The sequence below is a fragment of the Muntiacus reevesi genome, chromosome 2 (assembly GCF_963930625.1).
Source record: "Muntiacus reevesi chromosome 2, mMunRee1.1, whole genome shotgun sequence".
NCBI lineage: Eukaryota > Metazoa > Chordata > Mammalia > Artiodactyla > Cervidae > Muntiacus > Muntiacus reevesi.
This window is the reverse complement of record NC_089250.1, coordinates 7,169,166-7,188,319: the sequence shown is the minus strand read 5'-3', so window position 1 is coordinate 7,188,319 and position 19,154 is coordinate 7,169,166. Positions and strand designations below refer to the sequence as shown.

General features: G+C 37.4%; 1 protein-coding gene across 1 annotated transcript in view; it reads right to left on the bottom strand.

Annotated features, from left to right (window-relative positions):
- The window catches only part of MACROD2 (mono-ADP ribosylhydrolase 2), a 2,149,518-nt gene that overhangs the window by 2,046,883 nt on the left and 83,481 nt on the right, over positions 1 to 19,154 (bottom strand). Inside the window, exon 3 of the mRNA XM_065919545.1 lies at positions 10,192 to 10,299. Coding sequence (XP_065775617.1) covers positions 10,192 to 10,299 — 108 coding nt within the window. The remainder of the gene's footprint in view (positions 1 to 10,191; positions 10,300 to 19,154) is intronic.

The following is a 19,154-nucleotide window of genomic DNA, read 5'->3' as shown; positions in this document are numbered from 1 at the left end:
CCAATCAATATAAGAAAAAGGCATTCCATATCACTCATAATAAGAGAAACTGAATAATATTAGCAATATTAAGCTAGTAAGACTGATTTTACAATGATGTAACCTAGTATTTACAAAAATTTGGACTTCTATATCACCCTTGAGAAAGTAAATTAAAAGATTCTTTTTAAGGAGCAATGAGTATCAAAATCATTTCTCAAAATATTATATCCTTTTACCTAATAACTCTTTTTAACTAAAATATTTTTGATGAAATAAGCAGACATAAAAATTTGGGGATGAGGACATTCATTATAGTTTTATTTACAAAAGTGAAAACAACAGAATAATAATCATTTAAAATCACGTTTGTAGCATTTAAGGAAATGAAAAGTAGGATCTACATAAATGGAGGAAAAAGCAACTTGTAATACAGCACATACAGTATTGCTGCAACTTATAGTTATATATATACAAACATTTTAAAGATTATAAGATATAAAACAAGTTATTAATAGTGATTTTTCTGGATTAAAAGTTGACATTTTATTTCTTTATACTTTTCTGCATTTCCTAACTTTTGCAATAAATATGCATTAGTGTTATATTCAGAAAAAATAAATGTTACACATTTTAAAATTACCAATACTATATAACCTTAAATGAGTCTTATTGATAAGGTATTATCTATAACGCAAACACAAACTTAATATATAACCTTATTTTGAATGTGTCTGTAAGACTACATACATTGCAGGACTTTTTTTGTATCTGTATTCAGCAAAATGACAGGCTTTGTGGGATATTTCACATGTGGAAATAGACATGATGTTTTCTTTCTGAAATTGCCTTTTTTCCCCCAAAAGTAGGTTTGAGAATATCATTTCTAAGACTGTTTTCTCTGGTTTTGGTCTTCTATCCACCAAAAGTAGAACTGAGAGTAATGGTAGCTGTATCAGTATTAGTAACAGTACTTTCACAGCACGAAGCTGTCTGTGTTCCAATTGCTGCTATCTACAGGAGGAAAATTTATTACATGTATGTTTTTACGAACCCAATAAGGAACTACATAAAACACTCCCATCCTCAGCTATAGGAAAATAACATTTACAATTTTTACTTTATTTCTTCACTTACACAAGCCTTAATAGATTATTAGCTACAAAAATATTATAAAATTTGATTTGTCAAAATTGTCAGTATATTTTATACATTCATTAAAAACTTATTACTTCATCTATGTCAGGCACTATTTTTAAAAACAACACAGAAAATATCAAGCATTGGCATGGATACAGAACACACTTATTATACAGCAGGATCTAATAAATATGAATAGGCACATATCCAATGATAAAATTACTCTACTCTTGGATATAAACCCAAGAGAAATATATAGATAGCTATTCACAAAAACACACATACACACATACAAATGTGCTAGGTTGTTTACTACAGGAAAAAGACACCCAAAATTGAAATGAAATGATCATCAACATTAGATTGGATAAATCATGGCGTATTCACAAAACGAAATATGACATAATAATGAAAAGCAATGACATATATGCTTAACAACGTAGATAAATCTTATAAGTACAATGATGACTAAAAGAACCAAACACTGAGACCTATATACCGTATGGTTCCATTTATATAACAAGAGTCAAAACTAACAAGCGTGTGTGCATGCTCCAGTCGTGTCTGACCTTCTGTAGACTATATCCTTCTAGGCTTCTCTGTCCATGGAATTCTCCAAGCAAGAATACTGGAATAGGTTGCCATGTCCTCCTCCAGGGGATCTTCCAGACCCAGGGGTCAAACCCACGTCTCCTGTGTCTCCTGCATTGCAGGTGGATTCTTTACCCACTGAGGCCCCTGGGAAGCCCCAAAACTAATATATGCCACTAAAAGTCAGGACAGTGAACCCACTACGATGTATTCACTACAAGATATTAGGGGAGGCCAAGAGCTCTTCCAGGGGACTGATAATGTTCTGCTTTTTGATCTGGATGAAGTAACACAGGTGTACCAATTTGTGTCCAAAATATTTTAGAGTAAATGAACTTATTTTTCCAATGATTTCAATTCTAATTTCAAATTAGCCTTATTTCAGCTTTACTGAAAAAAAATACATTAAAATAACATTAATTTTAAGCAAGTAGGGGTGATTATTTAAAGACATTTCTATAAAGTAACATTTCTTCCATTACATGCAACTCCATTTCCTGATGTGCCTATGTAAATATTCAGATACGTTATATTAAGTTATGACCAAGGATTAAATGGTTATCTATCCAATCATATGTCATAAGCTTGACTTCTGTCACGATTATGACATTCACAATTAATGCAGCAAAAACACATCACTAAAGTAAACAAAAACAATTCTTTTCCCTTCATCACTAGTTCATAGTAATTACCAACAACATTGTAGAAACTTAGCTTTTATCTTAAAAAAAAAATGGACTTTTCCTGGACACAATTCAATACACAATACGGTATAACAGCTGAAGTTGTAGAATGTAGTATAAACCCTTTCAGTTGGTTATATGTCTATCTGTGCGTAAGATTTGAAGTACATGCATAATTTACCTTGTGACATTGACAGAAAAAAATCACTTTTCTGATATTAGAAATAAGCAGTAAAATTCTGCTACTGTTTACTGAATGTCTATATGCTAAGCACTGATGCAGGAACTTTCTATGTATTAATATCACCTCTTTTGATTTTCACAGCAGCCCTATGAAGTAGGCCCTGTTATGATCTCCATTGCACCAACTAACAAACTAAGGCTCAGAAAGGTAAATAATTTACTGGTCATTTGGCCCAGAAGTTAAAAAGGCATATTTAAAATAATGATTGATCTGACATCAAGACCTCTATGATTAACTACAGTGTAAATGTATCTCTCCTTATCATCATGTTGGGGGAAGGAAAATTTATTACTAAAGTAAACAAAACAACCTTTTCCTCACTTGCTACTTTAAAACTTCTTTTTATGGCAAACCAAATTCATCTTGTGACCAACGTCAACTCATTAGAGTTGGAAAGTTAATCATTTTTCCATTATACACTCCACAATCCACAAATGAATAAATATCACATCTCCTATGAAATATTTTTCTGTGATTGTGGTACAACTAAAATTGTGTCTAATAATACTGAACCAGAAAGTAAACCGACGTATTCTTTCCCAGGCTCTAACAAAGACCCAAACTCTGACCAACACTTTTAGTACAAAATTATACAGGGACCTAGTCACAGAAATGTCTCATTATATACGCTGTTACATACCCAAAAAAAAAAAAATTGTACAGAAGCTCTACTGGTTACAAAAAATACTGAGGGGAACTCAAATGACCTTCAACGGGTGAAAAGCTGAACAAACTTTGGTATATCAAGGCAGTGGACTCGCTCACTGCTCAGCAACAGCAAGGACCGAACTGATACATCCAACAACCGGAATGAACCTCAAGGGCTTTATGCTCAGCAAAAAAAAAACAAAAAAACACAAAAAAATCAGTCTCAAAAGTTATACGTACACACAAGTATATTTAAAATGGATAACCAACAAGGATCTATGATATAGCACAGGGAACTCTGATCAATGTTAGCGGCAGCCTGGATGAGAGGGAAGTTTGAGGGAGAATGGATACATGTATATGTATGGCTGAGTCATTTTGCTGTACATCTGAACTTATCACAGCATTGTTAACTGATTAACAACTAACTGATTAACAATTAACTACAATATCAAATAAGACATTTTCTAAAAGGTTACATGCTATATAATTCCATTTATATAACATTCTTAAAATGATAAAAATAAAGAGATGGGAGAACAGAGAGGGGGCAGGTAGGCGAATTCCACTACAAAGGGCAGCAGGAGGGAGTTATTTTATTATGAAATACAACAGTTCTGTATGGTGGTGGTGGTGGTTACAAGAATATATACATGGGTAAAATTTGCATAGAACTACACACACACACACACACACATGAATGCAGGTGAAAACTGCTGAAATTTGAATAAGGTATATAGTCCAGTTAATAGTAGTGCACCAATGTCAATTGATATTGGTTTTGATACTGTACTATAGCTATAGGACTTACACAAGACTCTGTACTATTTTTGCAATTTTCTACAATTATTTCAACATAAAAGTTTAAACAAACAGTAGCCCTTGGTGTGAGAGCCTGAACTGGAACCTGGTCTGCCTGAATCGAAACCTTCTGTTCCTTCCTATGGTCCCCATGACCTACTAAATCTACTCTATTAAAATAATAGCCAGGACATGGAAGCAACCTAGATGTCCAACAGCAGACGAATGGATAAGAAAGCTGTGGTACATATACACCACGGAATATTACTCAGATATTGAAAAGAATACATCTGAATCAGTTCTAACGAGGTGGATGAAACTGGAGCCTATTATACAGAGTAAAGTAAGCCAGAAAGAAAAACACCAATACAGTATACTAACACATTTTATGGAATTTAGAAAGATGGTAATGATAATCCTGTATGTGAGACAGCAAAAGAGAAACAGATGTATAGAACAGTCTTTTGGACTCTGTGGGAGAGGGCAAGGGTGGGATGATATGGGAGAATGGCATTGAAACATGTAAATTATCATATGTGAAATGAATCGCCAATCCAGGTTTGACGCATGAGACAGGGTGCTCGGGGCTGGTGCACCAGGATGACACTGAGGGATGGGATGGGGAGGGAGGTGCGAAGGGGATTCAGGATGGGGAACACATGTACACCCATGGTAGATTCATGTCAATATATGGCAAAACCAATACAATACTGTAAAGTAAAAAAATAAATAAAACTGAAAAAAAATAAAATAAAACCTACTGCCAACTGAAAAAAAATAAAAAATAAAATAAAATACACCAAACCAAAAAAAACAAAATATGCATTATTTGCTGCAGAGAAGAATATAAGATTTAGGCAGTTCATCCTGAGTTACATTTAAAGAACTCTAAGATTAAAGTTAAATAGAGGAAAATGATAGAATAGGAAAGACTAGAGATCTCTTCAAGAAAATTAGAGATACCAAGGGAACATTTCATGCAAAGATAGACTCAATAAAGGACAGAAATGGTAGGGATCTAACAGAAGCAGAAGATATTAAGAAGAGGTGGCAAGAATACACAGAAGAACTATACAAAAAAGATCTTCACCACCCAGATAATCATGATGGTGTGATCACTCACCTAGAGCCAGACATCCTGGAGTGTGAAGTAAAGTGGGCCTTAGGAAGTATCACTATGAACAAAGCTAGTGGAGGTGATGGAATTCCAGTTGAACTATTTCAAATCCTGAAAGATGATGCTGTGAAAGTGCTGCACTCAATAGGCCAGCAAATTTGGAAAACTCAGGAGTGGCCACAGGACTGGAAAAGGTCAGTTTTCATTCCAATGCCCAAGAAAGGCAATGCCAAAGAATGCTCAAACTGCCTGACAATTGCACTCATCTCACACACTAGCAAAGTAATGCTCAAAATTCTCCAAGCCAGACTTTAACAGTACATGAACCATGAACTTCCAGATGTTCAAGCTGGATTTAGAAATGGCAGAGGAACCAGAGATCAAATTGCCAACATCTGCTGGATCATAGAAAAAGCAAGAGAGTTCCATAAATATACCTACTTCTACTTTATTGACTACGCCAAAGCCTTTGACTGTGTGGATCACGATAAACTCTGGAAAATTCTGAAAGAGATGGGAATACCAGACCACCTGACCTGTCTCTTGAGAAACTTGTATGTAGGTCAGGAAGCAACAGTTAGAACTGGACATGGAACAACAGACTGGTTCCCAAATAGGAAAAGGAGTACGTCAAGGCTGTATACTGTCATCCTGCTTATTTAATTTATATGCAGAGTACATCATGAGAAACGCTAGGCTGGAAGAAGCACAAGCTGGAATCAATATTGCTGGGAGAAATATCAATAACCTAGATATGCAGATGACACCACCTTTATGGCAGAGAGAGAAGAAGAACTAAAGAGCCTTTTTTTTTTTAATTTTTTTTTCAGTGGGTTTTGTCATACATTGATATGAATCAGCCATAGAGTTACACGTATTCCCCATCCCGATCCCCCCTCCCACTAAAGAGCCTTTTGATGAAAGTGAAAGAGGAGACTGAAAAAGTTGGCTTAAAACTCAACATTCAGAAAACTAAGATCACGGCATCCAGTCCCATCACTTCATGGCAAATAGACGGGGAAACAATGGAAACACTGAGAGGCTTCATTTTGGGGGGGTACAAAATCACTGCAGATGGTGACTGCAGCCATGAAATTAAAAGACACTTGCTCCTTGGAAGAAAAGTTATGACCAACCTAGATAGCTTATTAAAAAACAGAGACATTACTTTGCCAACAAAGGTCCATCCGGTCAAAGCTATAGTGTTTCCAGGAGTCATGTATGGATGTGAGTTGGACCATAACGAAAGCTGAGAGCTGAAGAACTGATGCTTTTGAACTGTGGTGTTGGAGAAGACTCTTGAGAGTCCCTTGGTCTGCAAGGAGATCAAACCAGTCAATCCTGAAGGAAATCAGGCCTAAATATTCACTGGAAGGACTAATGCTGAAGCTGAAACTCCAATACTTTGGCCACTTGATGCAAAGAACTGACTCATTGGAAAAGATCCTGATGCTGGGAAAGATTGAAGGCGGGCAGAGAAGGGGACAACAGAGGATGAGATGGTTTGATGGCATCACCGACTCAATGGACATGAGTCTGAGTAAACTCTGGGAATTGGTGATCAACAGGAAAGCCTGGCGTCCATGGGATCACAAAGAGTTGGACACGACTGAGCGACTGAACTGCAACTGAACTGCAAGACTGAAGTTTGGAAAGCACTTGGTTGGGAAAAATTTTAAATAGCAAATCCTTTCATTCAAGACAACCAGGCGTTCCAACGCACTAACACAGACATGGGAAGAGAACTTTACACAGCGGAAAGTGATGACGCGGCTGCTTTGGCAGCTTGGCTGGGCACACCGCCTCCCACTCCCCTCTCACCAGAGGCAGCTCCTGAGTTTCCAGCCATGCCTCCTTGTTCACCTGAACGTTAACAGCTGTTCCTCTCCTGACACACCAGGCAAACAAGCAGCACAGCAGAAAGCTGTAAATAAAGTCATTACACTGCACCTTTGGCAGCTCTTTCCATGTACCTAAGAACTTCCTGACGAGGCTGTCCTTGGGAGATGCAGAACATAGCCAAACTATAATTACCTCAGCCAGAGAGGTAGGCCAACAGTGCCAAATGGTTTTTGGAGTTGCTGCCTGCCTTTGTATAAATTCGTCAAACTCTTGTACACTATGTGACAGCTATGAAAAAATTACACAAGCAAGGACAAAGAATCAAAAGAGTAATGGAATGTTTTCCTGTTAATAATGCTTTCTCTTTAGCACCATTTTATTTCACTAAAATTATTTTTATTTCTTGATCAAATAAATTGTTTTTCTTAAATAAGCCAAATTGTGTTCACTGTGTCAAGTCCCCATTGTTAAATGTGCTATGGGTCAAAGATGCTATAAACTCAACTATGTAGTTCAATATAACAAATACAGAGGAGCAGGTGTTTATTAAGAACATAAGGACAAGACACTACTTTGAGAAATTACACCAAAAGTGGAAAAAACACGAGTCTATAGCCTCAACGGAGAGATAAATGAGTATACAGTTAACAAAACTCAAAGAAAATCATAATTACTAGCATTATTAAGTATGCTATCAAGGCAAATTCAATGTTATGTTAATAACAAGAAAGAGAAAACTCATGAGAGTAGTCTTAAGGCATTTAAGAAGGAAATAAATTTCAACAACTGTACTCCATATGGCAGAACTGGGATCAATGACTGGAAATTACAACAATATAGAGGAGATCCAGTGATGTACAGATAGTATAAAACTGTTAGTCACTCTGCCGTGTCCAAGTCTTTGAACCTGATGGACTATAAGTCTGCCAGGCTCCTCTGTCCATGGAATTCTCCAGGCAACAGTCCTGGAGTGGGTTGCCTATTTTCTTCTCCAGGGGGTCTTCCAGACCCAGAGATCAAATCTAGGTCTCTCACATTGCAGGCAGATTCTTTACTGCCTCAGCCACCAGGGAAGTCCCAATGTATATATATTTTTTAATTAAATAATTAATTTCTTTAAATTAAAGCTCACGTTTATGGAATTTAGGGCACACACCAAGGAACGTTCCTACTGTGTTGTTTGACTTTACACATCACCAGAGTGAAACCTGAGACAACGCTGAGCTCTAACTAACTTCTGTATTCCTGGAAAGCAAGGTCTGTCAAGAAATTAACCCCCACCCTTCTGTGTTCTGGAAAACAGCTTACTGCCAAGAGTTAGTCTTCCCCATATGACTGAGATAAAACTCCCAATGACCCCTTGTATCCTACGACAAGACCAAGGCACAGACTCTCCAAATTCCCACTCTTTGTCTCATAAATGATTAGCTGAACTATTTGTACCCATCAGCCAGAATGGTTGATCAATGCCTATTAACCAGACTTGACCAAACTTTATTCAGGCTTCTTTCCTTCCTCCAAGCCCCTGAACTCTGACCTACCTTTGAGCAATGGAAGGTGAACAACCCCTCTTTAATGACCCCTTCCAAAATAAGCTGGCCTCAAGGAAATATGTTCCCTGATCAACTGTCCAATCATGCCACCCACATCCAATGTTCACACCTCTTTGTAAAAAAAAATGTCCTTTTCTGCTTGAACTTTGAGATGCTTGCTTATCTCATAGTCAAAGTGGTTCTTCCTATCGCAGTATTCTTTCTCCTCCTACTGACATAATTCTCCACCCTTTGTTGTAATAATCTTTTTGAATAATGCTTCTCTTTACCTAAGTCTGCATTTGTTTTTAAACCTTTTAACTTGCAAAGAGCCTAACTTTACAGAACACAAATTAAAATTATGAAATATCTAATTACTGATATTTATTTTTATAGAATCACAAACATAACGTATTTCTTGAGATAAAGTCACATGGTAAAATATATAAAAGATACAGATCACTATAAAATAAACTAAAATTAAAATTTAACATTAATTGTTATTTTCCCAATGTTTGAAACCCCAAATTATAAGATCATTAATCATAAAATAAACCATTAAAAACAAACATGAATAGCTGAAACCATAGTTTGGAAACTACGGAAATAATTTCTTTATATTTTACTTCTGTCTGGTGTAGATCAAACATCTCTTTACAAAGTCAAAAGAAGGAAAAGCTTAATGAACTTGCTTTTATGTTGGCCAACTATTAACTGAAGCATTAAATCAACAATAATGCAGCTGCTAAAGTTCTTTCTAAGGAACTTTCTGCAACAACCTGTTACTTTTTCAGGGGTCCAGTACCCTAGTTACAACTTAGCATAGATACCATGTAGAGTTAGCACATTAACTGCAGCACATACATAAAACAAATCTCAATGTCTTTAATACATGACATTTCTATCTCTGGAAGGGTATTTTTTCTTAAATACTTATATTCCTATTTATGAAAAAATATTTTTAAACAATAAATATTTTGTATTGCAAGCAGATGGGGTACAGGGTCCCCAGAGAAAGAGAATCAGGCATGACTTTCTTGATTTTAAAGAAGTCATTTCTGGCCTAAGTCATTTTGTGATCTAAGCCTGGGTAACAATGCTTGCCCTTGAACACATCTCAGTAATTACTGATCTTACCGGAAGTGAAGGAATGCAGGAACAAAGGAGAAACAGTTAAGAAACAATAGTTTAGCAGTAAAACAGTCCTAGTTCCTCCTTAAGGGATACAGATAACAATTCGAGTGAGTTAGGCAGGAACAAAGACCCCCATCCAGATGGAGCATGGAAAGATGATAATGACCTTTTCTGACTTCAACCAACTAAAACTTGGGCTCTGTCAACCTTTGCCCCAGCTCTAAGCTGAATTCTCCTCTGCTCAAGCCCTTTCATGAGTATGCAAGTACCCTTAGCATAAAAATTCCCCAATCCTACTATTCTGGGAAACACTGCTTTGGAAAAGATCCCCAGTGTTCTTCTTACTTGCTGTAAGTAATAAATCTTTCTTTCTCTCAAGTTTTGGCTTGGATGTATCTTTTGGCCTGATAGCCACCAAGACGCGAACCCAGATTTAGGGCAATAGTATAACAAATACATCACAAAATATCAACTACTCACCCGCATTGACTATAGCATCCACCTCTAGCAATGTGATGTCACCTCTATACAGAGAAACTTTCTCACTCAAACTTTTCTTCACCTGTGATGGTTCCTGAGTATTTTCTTCTGTAATAAAGAAGGGATGTATATTAATAGTAATATTCTTAGTTAATTTAATAAAGACAATTTTAATACAAGAGCCAATATGTGTCACACTCTGACACATTAGACAAGTGGAAATAAATGTGTAACTATTACCAGGAATGTGGTCTATTCCGGAATTATCAAGTACTCCTCAATACAAAATGCAGTATCATATATATAATAGGCATTCAGTAAATTTAGCCCTGTTATATTGGTCAACAAAACATTCAATTCTTGCTATTAACATTATAAAGATATGAATTTTAAGATATAATTATTTACAGCTGGTTTCACAAGAATATGAGAAAAAAAAATGTGCAAACTACCAACAAAATAATGAACAAGCTTATTTCTATTTTGTTCAAGTCACCTAAACAGCATCCTTGAAAAGAACATTTACTCAGAACAAAAAAATGTAGGTTCTGCTCTTTGCTATGTAACAAGCTGTCCCTTGGAATGGTAGGGGATTAAGAACACAGGACGGTGTGAAACATCTCCTTTATCAAATTCTATAAACCTTTCACTCTAGAGGGCACTGCTAGATTTAAAACAACAGTCAGCATGCTGGTATACTTAAAACAAGCCAAACATTACCTTCTAAAACCTGATATATTTTTAATGTTTTACAGCAGTACTATAATTTGTATTTTCATGTATTTTAAATAATAATATTAAAATATATTAAACAAAGCTATATAAAGTCAATGTTTTAAAATACATTGAATTGCTATATATAAAAAGTTTTCTAATATATTTTTAGGAAAGATGATTTATAAATTCAAGTGTTTTTAACTATTTATGAATATGTGCAAGTGTTTCAAGGGGGTAGGTAATGCTACTGATTCATAAAGACACTGTCAAATAAGCATGAAATCTTGAGATATGTGGAGGATTAGAGGTGGTAGGTTACAAGTCACTTAAATCATCTTTGGGTTCCAATAACCAAAGAAAAAGTTGGCCAAGACTAAGGTAATCAATCTGTGGCCACAAAAGTGATCTTTCCTTTCTTCATCTCTGAAGCATCCCCTTCTTTGCAGCCACTTCTCTCCTTTAAGGATTCTAATGAATTATTCATTGGTGGTGGTATGCATGCATGCTCAGTCACTCAGTCACATCTGACTCTTTGCAACACCACCAGGCTCCACTGTCTGTGGAATTTTTCAGGCAAGGATGAAGAAGGAATTCATAGGGCCTGGACTTCATCTCAGGCCTGTCCGTACTGATCGTGCTCGGCTGCCTCTCCAGTGGACTCTGAACTCTCTGCTTAGTGCCTGTGGGAACGACAATGGAAGGATAAGACCCCCTCCGGACAGGGGAACCTTGAAGATCATATCCAGGTTACTCATCGCCTAAGAGAAAACAGACACTAATCACCCCTGCCTCCGGACACTATCTATCAGAATGTAAGCACAGGCTTATCGGTTATTAACTGTTTGGAATGTAACTGCGGGCTGATTGATTATTGACTGTTTGAACACATAACACGGGAATGATGGGGTTATTGTAGTTGTATTTACCCTGCCTTTGTTTATGTAAGTCTCAAGGGAATTGAGGTGGTGGGTTTGGACACGTACACATGGGATATAAAAGATTTTCACAAATGCTGGACGGGGTCCTTGGCTAAGAGGTGACTCTGCCTTGGGCCCGCCGGTGTAATAAACTGCACTCCACTATCTGCATTGTCCTTCTGAGTGAGTCTGTTTCCCGGAAAGCGTGGCTATAACAAGGATACTGGAATGGGTTGCCATTTCCTTCCTCAGGGAATCGTCCCAACTCAGAGACTGAACCTGTGTCTCCTGCATCTCCTGCACTGCCAGACAGATTCTTTACCACCGAGCTGTCAGGGAAGACCCTTGGTGGTGGTAGTAATACTAAAAATAATAAGTAAGAAAATAATGTGGGAGAACCGTATATTAAAACAACAAATATTTCAGAAGACTTCAAAATAAAAAACCCTTACAGCAGACTTGACCACCTCAGGGAATCCTAGAGTGCTGTTTTCCTAAGTCAATAAAGAGGAAGAGCTTAGACTTTTCTACCAGACTGTTTAAATCTTGGTTCTACCAATTAACAACTGGGCAATCTTGGGTAAGTTATCTATTTTCATCATGTCTCAGTTCATAAATTACTGGCTCCTTTACAGTGAACATGAGCTCATTACTTAGAACTTAGAATGTTTGAATGATATTTGGTCCATTGTAAGCTCTCAATTTTTCATTCAGAAAACTAAGATCATGGCATCTGGTCCCATCACTTCATGGCAAATAGATGGGGAAACAGTAGAAACAGTGACAGACTTTATTTTTGGAGACTCCAGAATCACTGCAGATGGGGACTGCAGTCATGAAATTAAAAGACACTTGCTCCTTGGAAGAAAAGTTATGACCAACCTAGACAGCATATTAAAAAGCAGAGACATTACTTTGCCAACAAAGGTCTGTCTAGTCAAAGCTATGGTTTTTCTAGTAGTCATGTATGGATGTGAGAGTTAGACTATAAAGAAAGCAGAGTGTCAAAAAATTGATGCTTTTGAACTATGGTATTGGAGAAGACTCTTGAGAGTCCCTTTGACTGCAAGGAGATCCAACCAGTCCATCCTAAAGGAAATCACTCCTGAATATTCATTGGAAGGACTGATGCTGAAGCTCCAATACTTTGGCCACTGGATGCAAAGAACTGACTCACTAGAAAAGACCCTGATCCTGGGAAAGATTGAAGGCAGGAGGAGAAGGGGACAAAAGAGGATGAGATGGTTGGATGACATCACCGACTCAATGGACATGAGTTTGAGTAAACTCTGGGAGTTGGTGATGGACAGGGAGGCCTGGCATGCTGCAGTCCATGGAGTCACAAAGAGTCAGACATGACTGAGTGACTGAACTGAACTGAAGCTCTCATACATTTCCTTTTTTAACAAAGGTTTTACCAAGGTGACAAATATTATTTCAGCATCTATATTCAAAATGCCACAATAATTTTTAAATGTTTTCAATATTTATTATTACCCTGATTTATTATTATCCTGACTCCTTATCAGTGAAAGAGAACAACTTTTGTTTGTGCTCTTACTAATCCTTCAATGCCTGGCCCAATGACAAAGACTTCAAGTCACAAGACCCTGAGTTCCATGACCAACAAGCTTCTATTCTTACCACTTTTACCAAACTAGAAAGTCCTAATTCCCAATTAAAGATCGTTGGATGATAATAAATATTAATATTTGCTAGTTTTGTCAGAAAATTCTGGATATTTGGACTATTGAGAACCTAGATATTATAAGGACTTCTCACTGATAAGTTTCAAAGCTCCATCAGGCATTTAATTGATAAGCATATCACAAATGAAAGCAGAAAGATGGGACTGTTTCAATTTGGGAGACAGGGTAAACAGATTCTTAATCTAGCTGCATTAATTTCTAAAAAGTATTTCATTTTCTTATGAAGCATTATGTCTATAATAATGCATGTATTGTAATGTGACTTTAAAACATATATAGAAATAAATCATGTATTTTTCCCAAAACAAGAATTATATTAGAAAACATCAAAGTTTAAACCATTTATACCACAGTTCAGCTTTCTTAAAAGAAATCCTAATCTCTCAACTGCAAACTGTAAAATGGGATATTTTAAGCCTAAAGTTTCAAACAATTCAACATCTTTAATATATACACTGCTATGACATGTCATTCAATAAGTTACTCAAAATGGTCTTATCAGAGTTATCAGCATCACGAAGGAATATTTTTATCTCTCTTTCTTTTTAAAATTCACATGAGCATCTTTTTTCCTCATAGCCAGTACACTTGCTAACCAACTCTTCTCATAGTATACCAAAAAGGCCTAAATGTACTAAAAAACTAAAATTTGATAGTATCAATAACTATCAGTATTTCCTCCAACAATAAACCAAAACCAAATGGCTATTTTTGACTACCAACTGTTCTCTGTAAATGCAACACTATAAATTACCACTACAGGCCACATCTTTTATTTGAATATTTAACAGCAACATACTACCTTCATTTTCACCCAGCTGTGTTCCATCAGTGCTGATTCCAATGTGTCTTTTCCCATACCCTGGGTTTTCAGTAATAAACAGGACAGAAAATTGTCAAGCATTGTTCCCGCACAGACACTCTTTATGTACACAAAGCACCGACTTACATCGTGTTCCTCACAGGCTTTAACCAACTGAAAGCTGAAATATCTGTTCAGTGTGAACATATGAGAGGAGCTGCTCTTCCAGACTGTATTCTATTGATATCATGCACGTTAAACAAAAACACAGGTTTTATACGGGAACTACCACAATAAGGGAAAAGAGATCTCAGGGCAGAACTGGGCTCAATTCCCAATCAGCAAAGACAAGTGGAGGGAGATTTATGGCCAAGAAGCAGAGTGGGGATCAGTGGGAAGAAAATTACTATCACTAAGAGGAAACTATAGGTGTGAGGAAAGATTTTGGTTAAACAAGCACAATTCTTGCTAAAGAATTGTCAGGTAGTCAGATATCACCTAGGGTAGGTATTGGGTGGGGGGCGAGAGGAATAGAATTTTACTAGACATGAAGGGTGACCAGATATCAAGGATGGAAAATTCTCTCTAGATTGATAAAGCAGGATTCTTATGAAAGTTGAACAGTGTAAGTTTGGCAAGGATGGGGTCTAGAAAAAAAGGGTTTGAAGGAACCTGACTTGTGTTAATCACTCAGTCATTCTGACTACTTCTGATCCCATAACTGTAGCCCACCAGGCTTCTCTGTCCATGGAATTCTCCAGGCAAGAATACTGGAGTGGGTAGCCATTCCCAACTCCAAGGGGTCTTCCCAACCCAGGGATCAAAACTGGGTCTCCTACATTGCAGGTGGATTCTTCACTGTCTGAGCAACCAGAGAAGGAAGCCCTGTTTAGTCAAGGAACCTGACTGAAGTTTAAAGAAGAGAGTCTTTGTCAGTCCCTGCTCTTATCTGAAGAAAGAGACATTCTTCTTTGAACAAAGTAAGTCCATTTGTCATTAGGTTGCCTTTTGTCCTTTAAGGACCGTCTGAACTATTAGTTAAGGTTTGGTTAAGTAGAGGATATTTGAGAGGTGGCACAAGCAGTCAGGCACTTAATGAGGGGAATTTCTATGAAAAGAAAAAGAAAAACAAAGATTATTGATTGGTGCATACGATAAAACTAGTTTCTGAGTCCAGAGGGAAGACAGTTGAGAAGATACCCACATGATGGGCTTGAATCATCTTTTGCAGTTTAAATATCCTTAGTGATGGCATCGGGTGTTTCAGCAGACTTTCTGAATGGCCCTCACAATAGCAAGCATGAAAGTTGTACAACATGCATGATCTGTTGTGGTGATTTCTTTGAAGTTTATATCAGGTCACCAGCTTCAGCTTCCAGGGCTCCAGGAAAGGGGCAGATTTAGTTCTCAATGAGGCCAAATCAGGAGGAGGGTAGAAAAATTGGAAATATTTTAGAGAGTTGTAGCCAGATACTGGAAGAAACTAGAAAACTGAGAGCATAAGCAAGATGATCAATAAGACTGGAACTTAAGAATCCACAAGGATACACTATAGTTTTCCACTGAAACATAAAATATTTTTGTACAGTCAACCTGGCCCCCACCTCCCATTTTTATTCTTGTTTACAAAATAAGTCTCGTCTCTATTAGACGAGATTATTTACCTAAGTGCAGCAAGAATGATCACTGACCACTCAGGCCTTTCAGGTTTGCTTTGTGGGAACTTTTCATAAAGAATCTCAAATTAGACTTCTGAAATCCTCTCAAGGCTAGGAGGTGGCAAATAGATGGGGAAACAATGGAAACAGCAACAGACTTTATTTTCTTGGGTTCCAAAATCACTGCAGATGGTAACTGCAGCCATGAAATTAAAAGGCAGCTGCTCCTTGGGAAAAAAAAGCTATGACCAACCTAGACAGCATATTAAAAAGCAGAGACATTACTTTGCCAACAAAGGTCCATCTAGTCAAATCTATGGTTTTCTCAGTAGTCATGTATGGATGTGAGAATTGGACTATAAAGAAAGCTGAGCGCTGAAGAACTGATGCTTTTGAACTGTGGTGTTGGAGAAGACTCTTGAGAGTCCCTCGGAAGGCAAGATCAATCCAGTCGATCCTAAAGGAAATCAGTCCTGAATATTCATTGGAAGGACTGATGCTGAAGCTGAAATGCCAATACTTTGGCCACCTGATGCGAAGAGCTGACTCACTGGAAAAGACCCTGATGCTGGGAAAGACTGAAGTCAGGAAGAGAAGGGGACGACAGAGAAGGGGACGACAGATGATTGAATGGCATCATTGCCTCGATGGACATGAGTCTGAGCAAGCTCTGGGAGTTGGTGATGGATAGGGAAGCCTGGCATGCTACAGTCCATGGGGTCGCAGAGTTGGACATGACTGAGTGAGTGAACTGAACTGAACAAAGATTGGAAGCCAATCTAAGAACTTACCACCAAATTTAACCTGTAATGCCTACAAATTTGGGTAAATTCATCTCTTCTCAATCTCATCTCCCAGAATATCCTACAGTTCCTGGGATACCCAGGAAGTGACCTTTCTTACTCATCTGTAAAGCTGAGAACTCTATAAACCATGTACCAGGCTGGTTTCTCCAAAGGGCTTTGTAAGCATTGGCTCTATAAAACAAATCTTAGTTCCTTACAACTGTCTTATAGCATGAGATCTACATCTTTGAGATTCTTATTCTCAAATACAATATTCCAGCCAAAGTCTATACAACTAATTTTTCCAATTATGTCCTGTTACAAGGAAAACAGATTCCTATTAAACTTATACCAATAATGTCACTGTCATGAAAATAAGAATACTCAGTAGAGACTCTGAATTCTGGAGCGATCAAGTATGGAGAAAAGATAAAAAGTTTCATTTTTATTTACAAAAGTATAATCAACTAAATTGCCATGAGTTATAGACAGCTTGAGAAAAGATAAAAAGGAGTTCCTTAACTAAAACATTAAAGAACCAGCAATGTTACAAAGCAATAACCATAAAAATCAAAATCATTCTTTGTTAGTTCATTCAGTCCCGTGTAACTGATTCTTTCTTCCCACTGGCATTATTTAATGTATTAGAACAATTACAACAAACTCACTTTTACTTCATTAACTCGATATCTATATTAACGATTCTTATATGTTGAGATCTATTTCCCAGTTCTCTGTTCTGTTCTACTAAACACTCTTTATACTATACTCTTTTTTTCTTCATGTAATGGATTTTTGTTCTGCTGGACCTTGGGTCAGTATTTTTTTTGGCTTTTTTAACCAGTCAACTTCTCCATTAGTACTAGAAAACCTTACTCGATCCAGAGGTATAGTCTCAAAGTTATTTAAGCAATAGTGCCCTCAGAAGCTGCACTCCAAAGTACTTGTCATAGTTCTTTTCGTGGATTTCTCAAACAGCCACTTTCTTTTTTTTTTAAGACAAAGTACTTTTGCCTATAACTGACTACAAGAGTTTTCAGGGAAGAATCACAGTAAAACAAAAATTATCTGTGGATGATAAAAGACTTAAAACGGTCATTGTCAAAGGTCTGAGGAGACTTTATTATAAAAATTTTATACAATTGATATGGAAATATTTATTTCTATGACATACAATATTCAAATATCTCAAAATAGGGAGAGAAGGACTATGGGTTTGGGATTAGCAGAGGCAAACTATTACATATAGAATGGATAAACAACACGGTCTTACTACATTCAGCACAGTGAACTATATTCAATATCCTGTTACAAACCAAAATGGGAAAGGATATGAAAAAGAATATGCTGTTGTTCAGTCACCCAGTCGTGTCCAACCTTTTGTGACCCCATGGACTGCAGCATGCCAGGCCTCTCTGTCCCTCACCGTCTCCTGAAGCTTGCCGAAGTTCATGTTTGTTGCATCGGTGATGACATCCAGCCATCCCATCCTCCGATGTCCTCTTCTCTTTCTGCCCTCAATCTTTCCCAGCAACAGGGACTTTTCCAATGAGTCAGTTCTTCGCATCCATTGACCAAAATACAGGAGCTTCAGCTTCAGCATCAGTCCCTCCAATGAATGTTTAGGACTGATTTTCTTTAGGATGGACTGGTTTGATTCCCTTGCTGTCCACGGACTTTCAGGAGTCTTATCCAGCACCACAGTTTGAAAGCATCAATTCTTCAGCACCCTGCCTCCTTTATGTTCTAGCTCTCACAACCATATGTGACAACTGGAAAGACTATAGCCTTGACTATATGGACCTTTGTCAGCAGAGTAATGTCTCTGCTTTTCAACACACTGTCTAGGTTTGTCATAGCTTTCCTGCCAAGAAGCAATCGTCATCTGATTTCACGGCTGCAGTCACCATCCACAGTGATTTTAGAACCAAGAAGAGGAAGTCTGTCTGTACTTCCACCTTTTCCGCCTCTATTTGCCATGAAGTAATGGGGCCAGATGCCATGATCTTAGTTTTTTTAATATTTAGTTTCAAGCTGGCTCTTTACTCTCCTCCTTCACCCTCATCAAGGGACTCTTCAGTTCCTCTTCACTTTCTGACATTAGGGTGGTATTATCTGCATATCTGAGGTTGTTGATGTTTCTCCCACCTATCTTGATTCCAGCTTGTAACTCATCCAGCCCAGTATTTCTCATGATGTGCTCAGAATATCAACACACAGGGTGACAGCAGACAGCCCTGTCATACTCCTTTCTCAATTTTGAACCAGTCAGTTGTTCCATACAGGGTTCTGACTGTTGCTTCTTGACCCACAAACAGGTTTCTCAGGAGGCAAGTATGATGGTCTAGTATCCCCATCTCTTTAAGAACTTTACA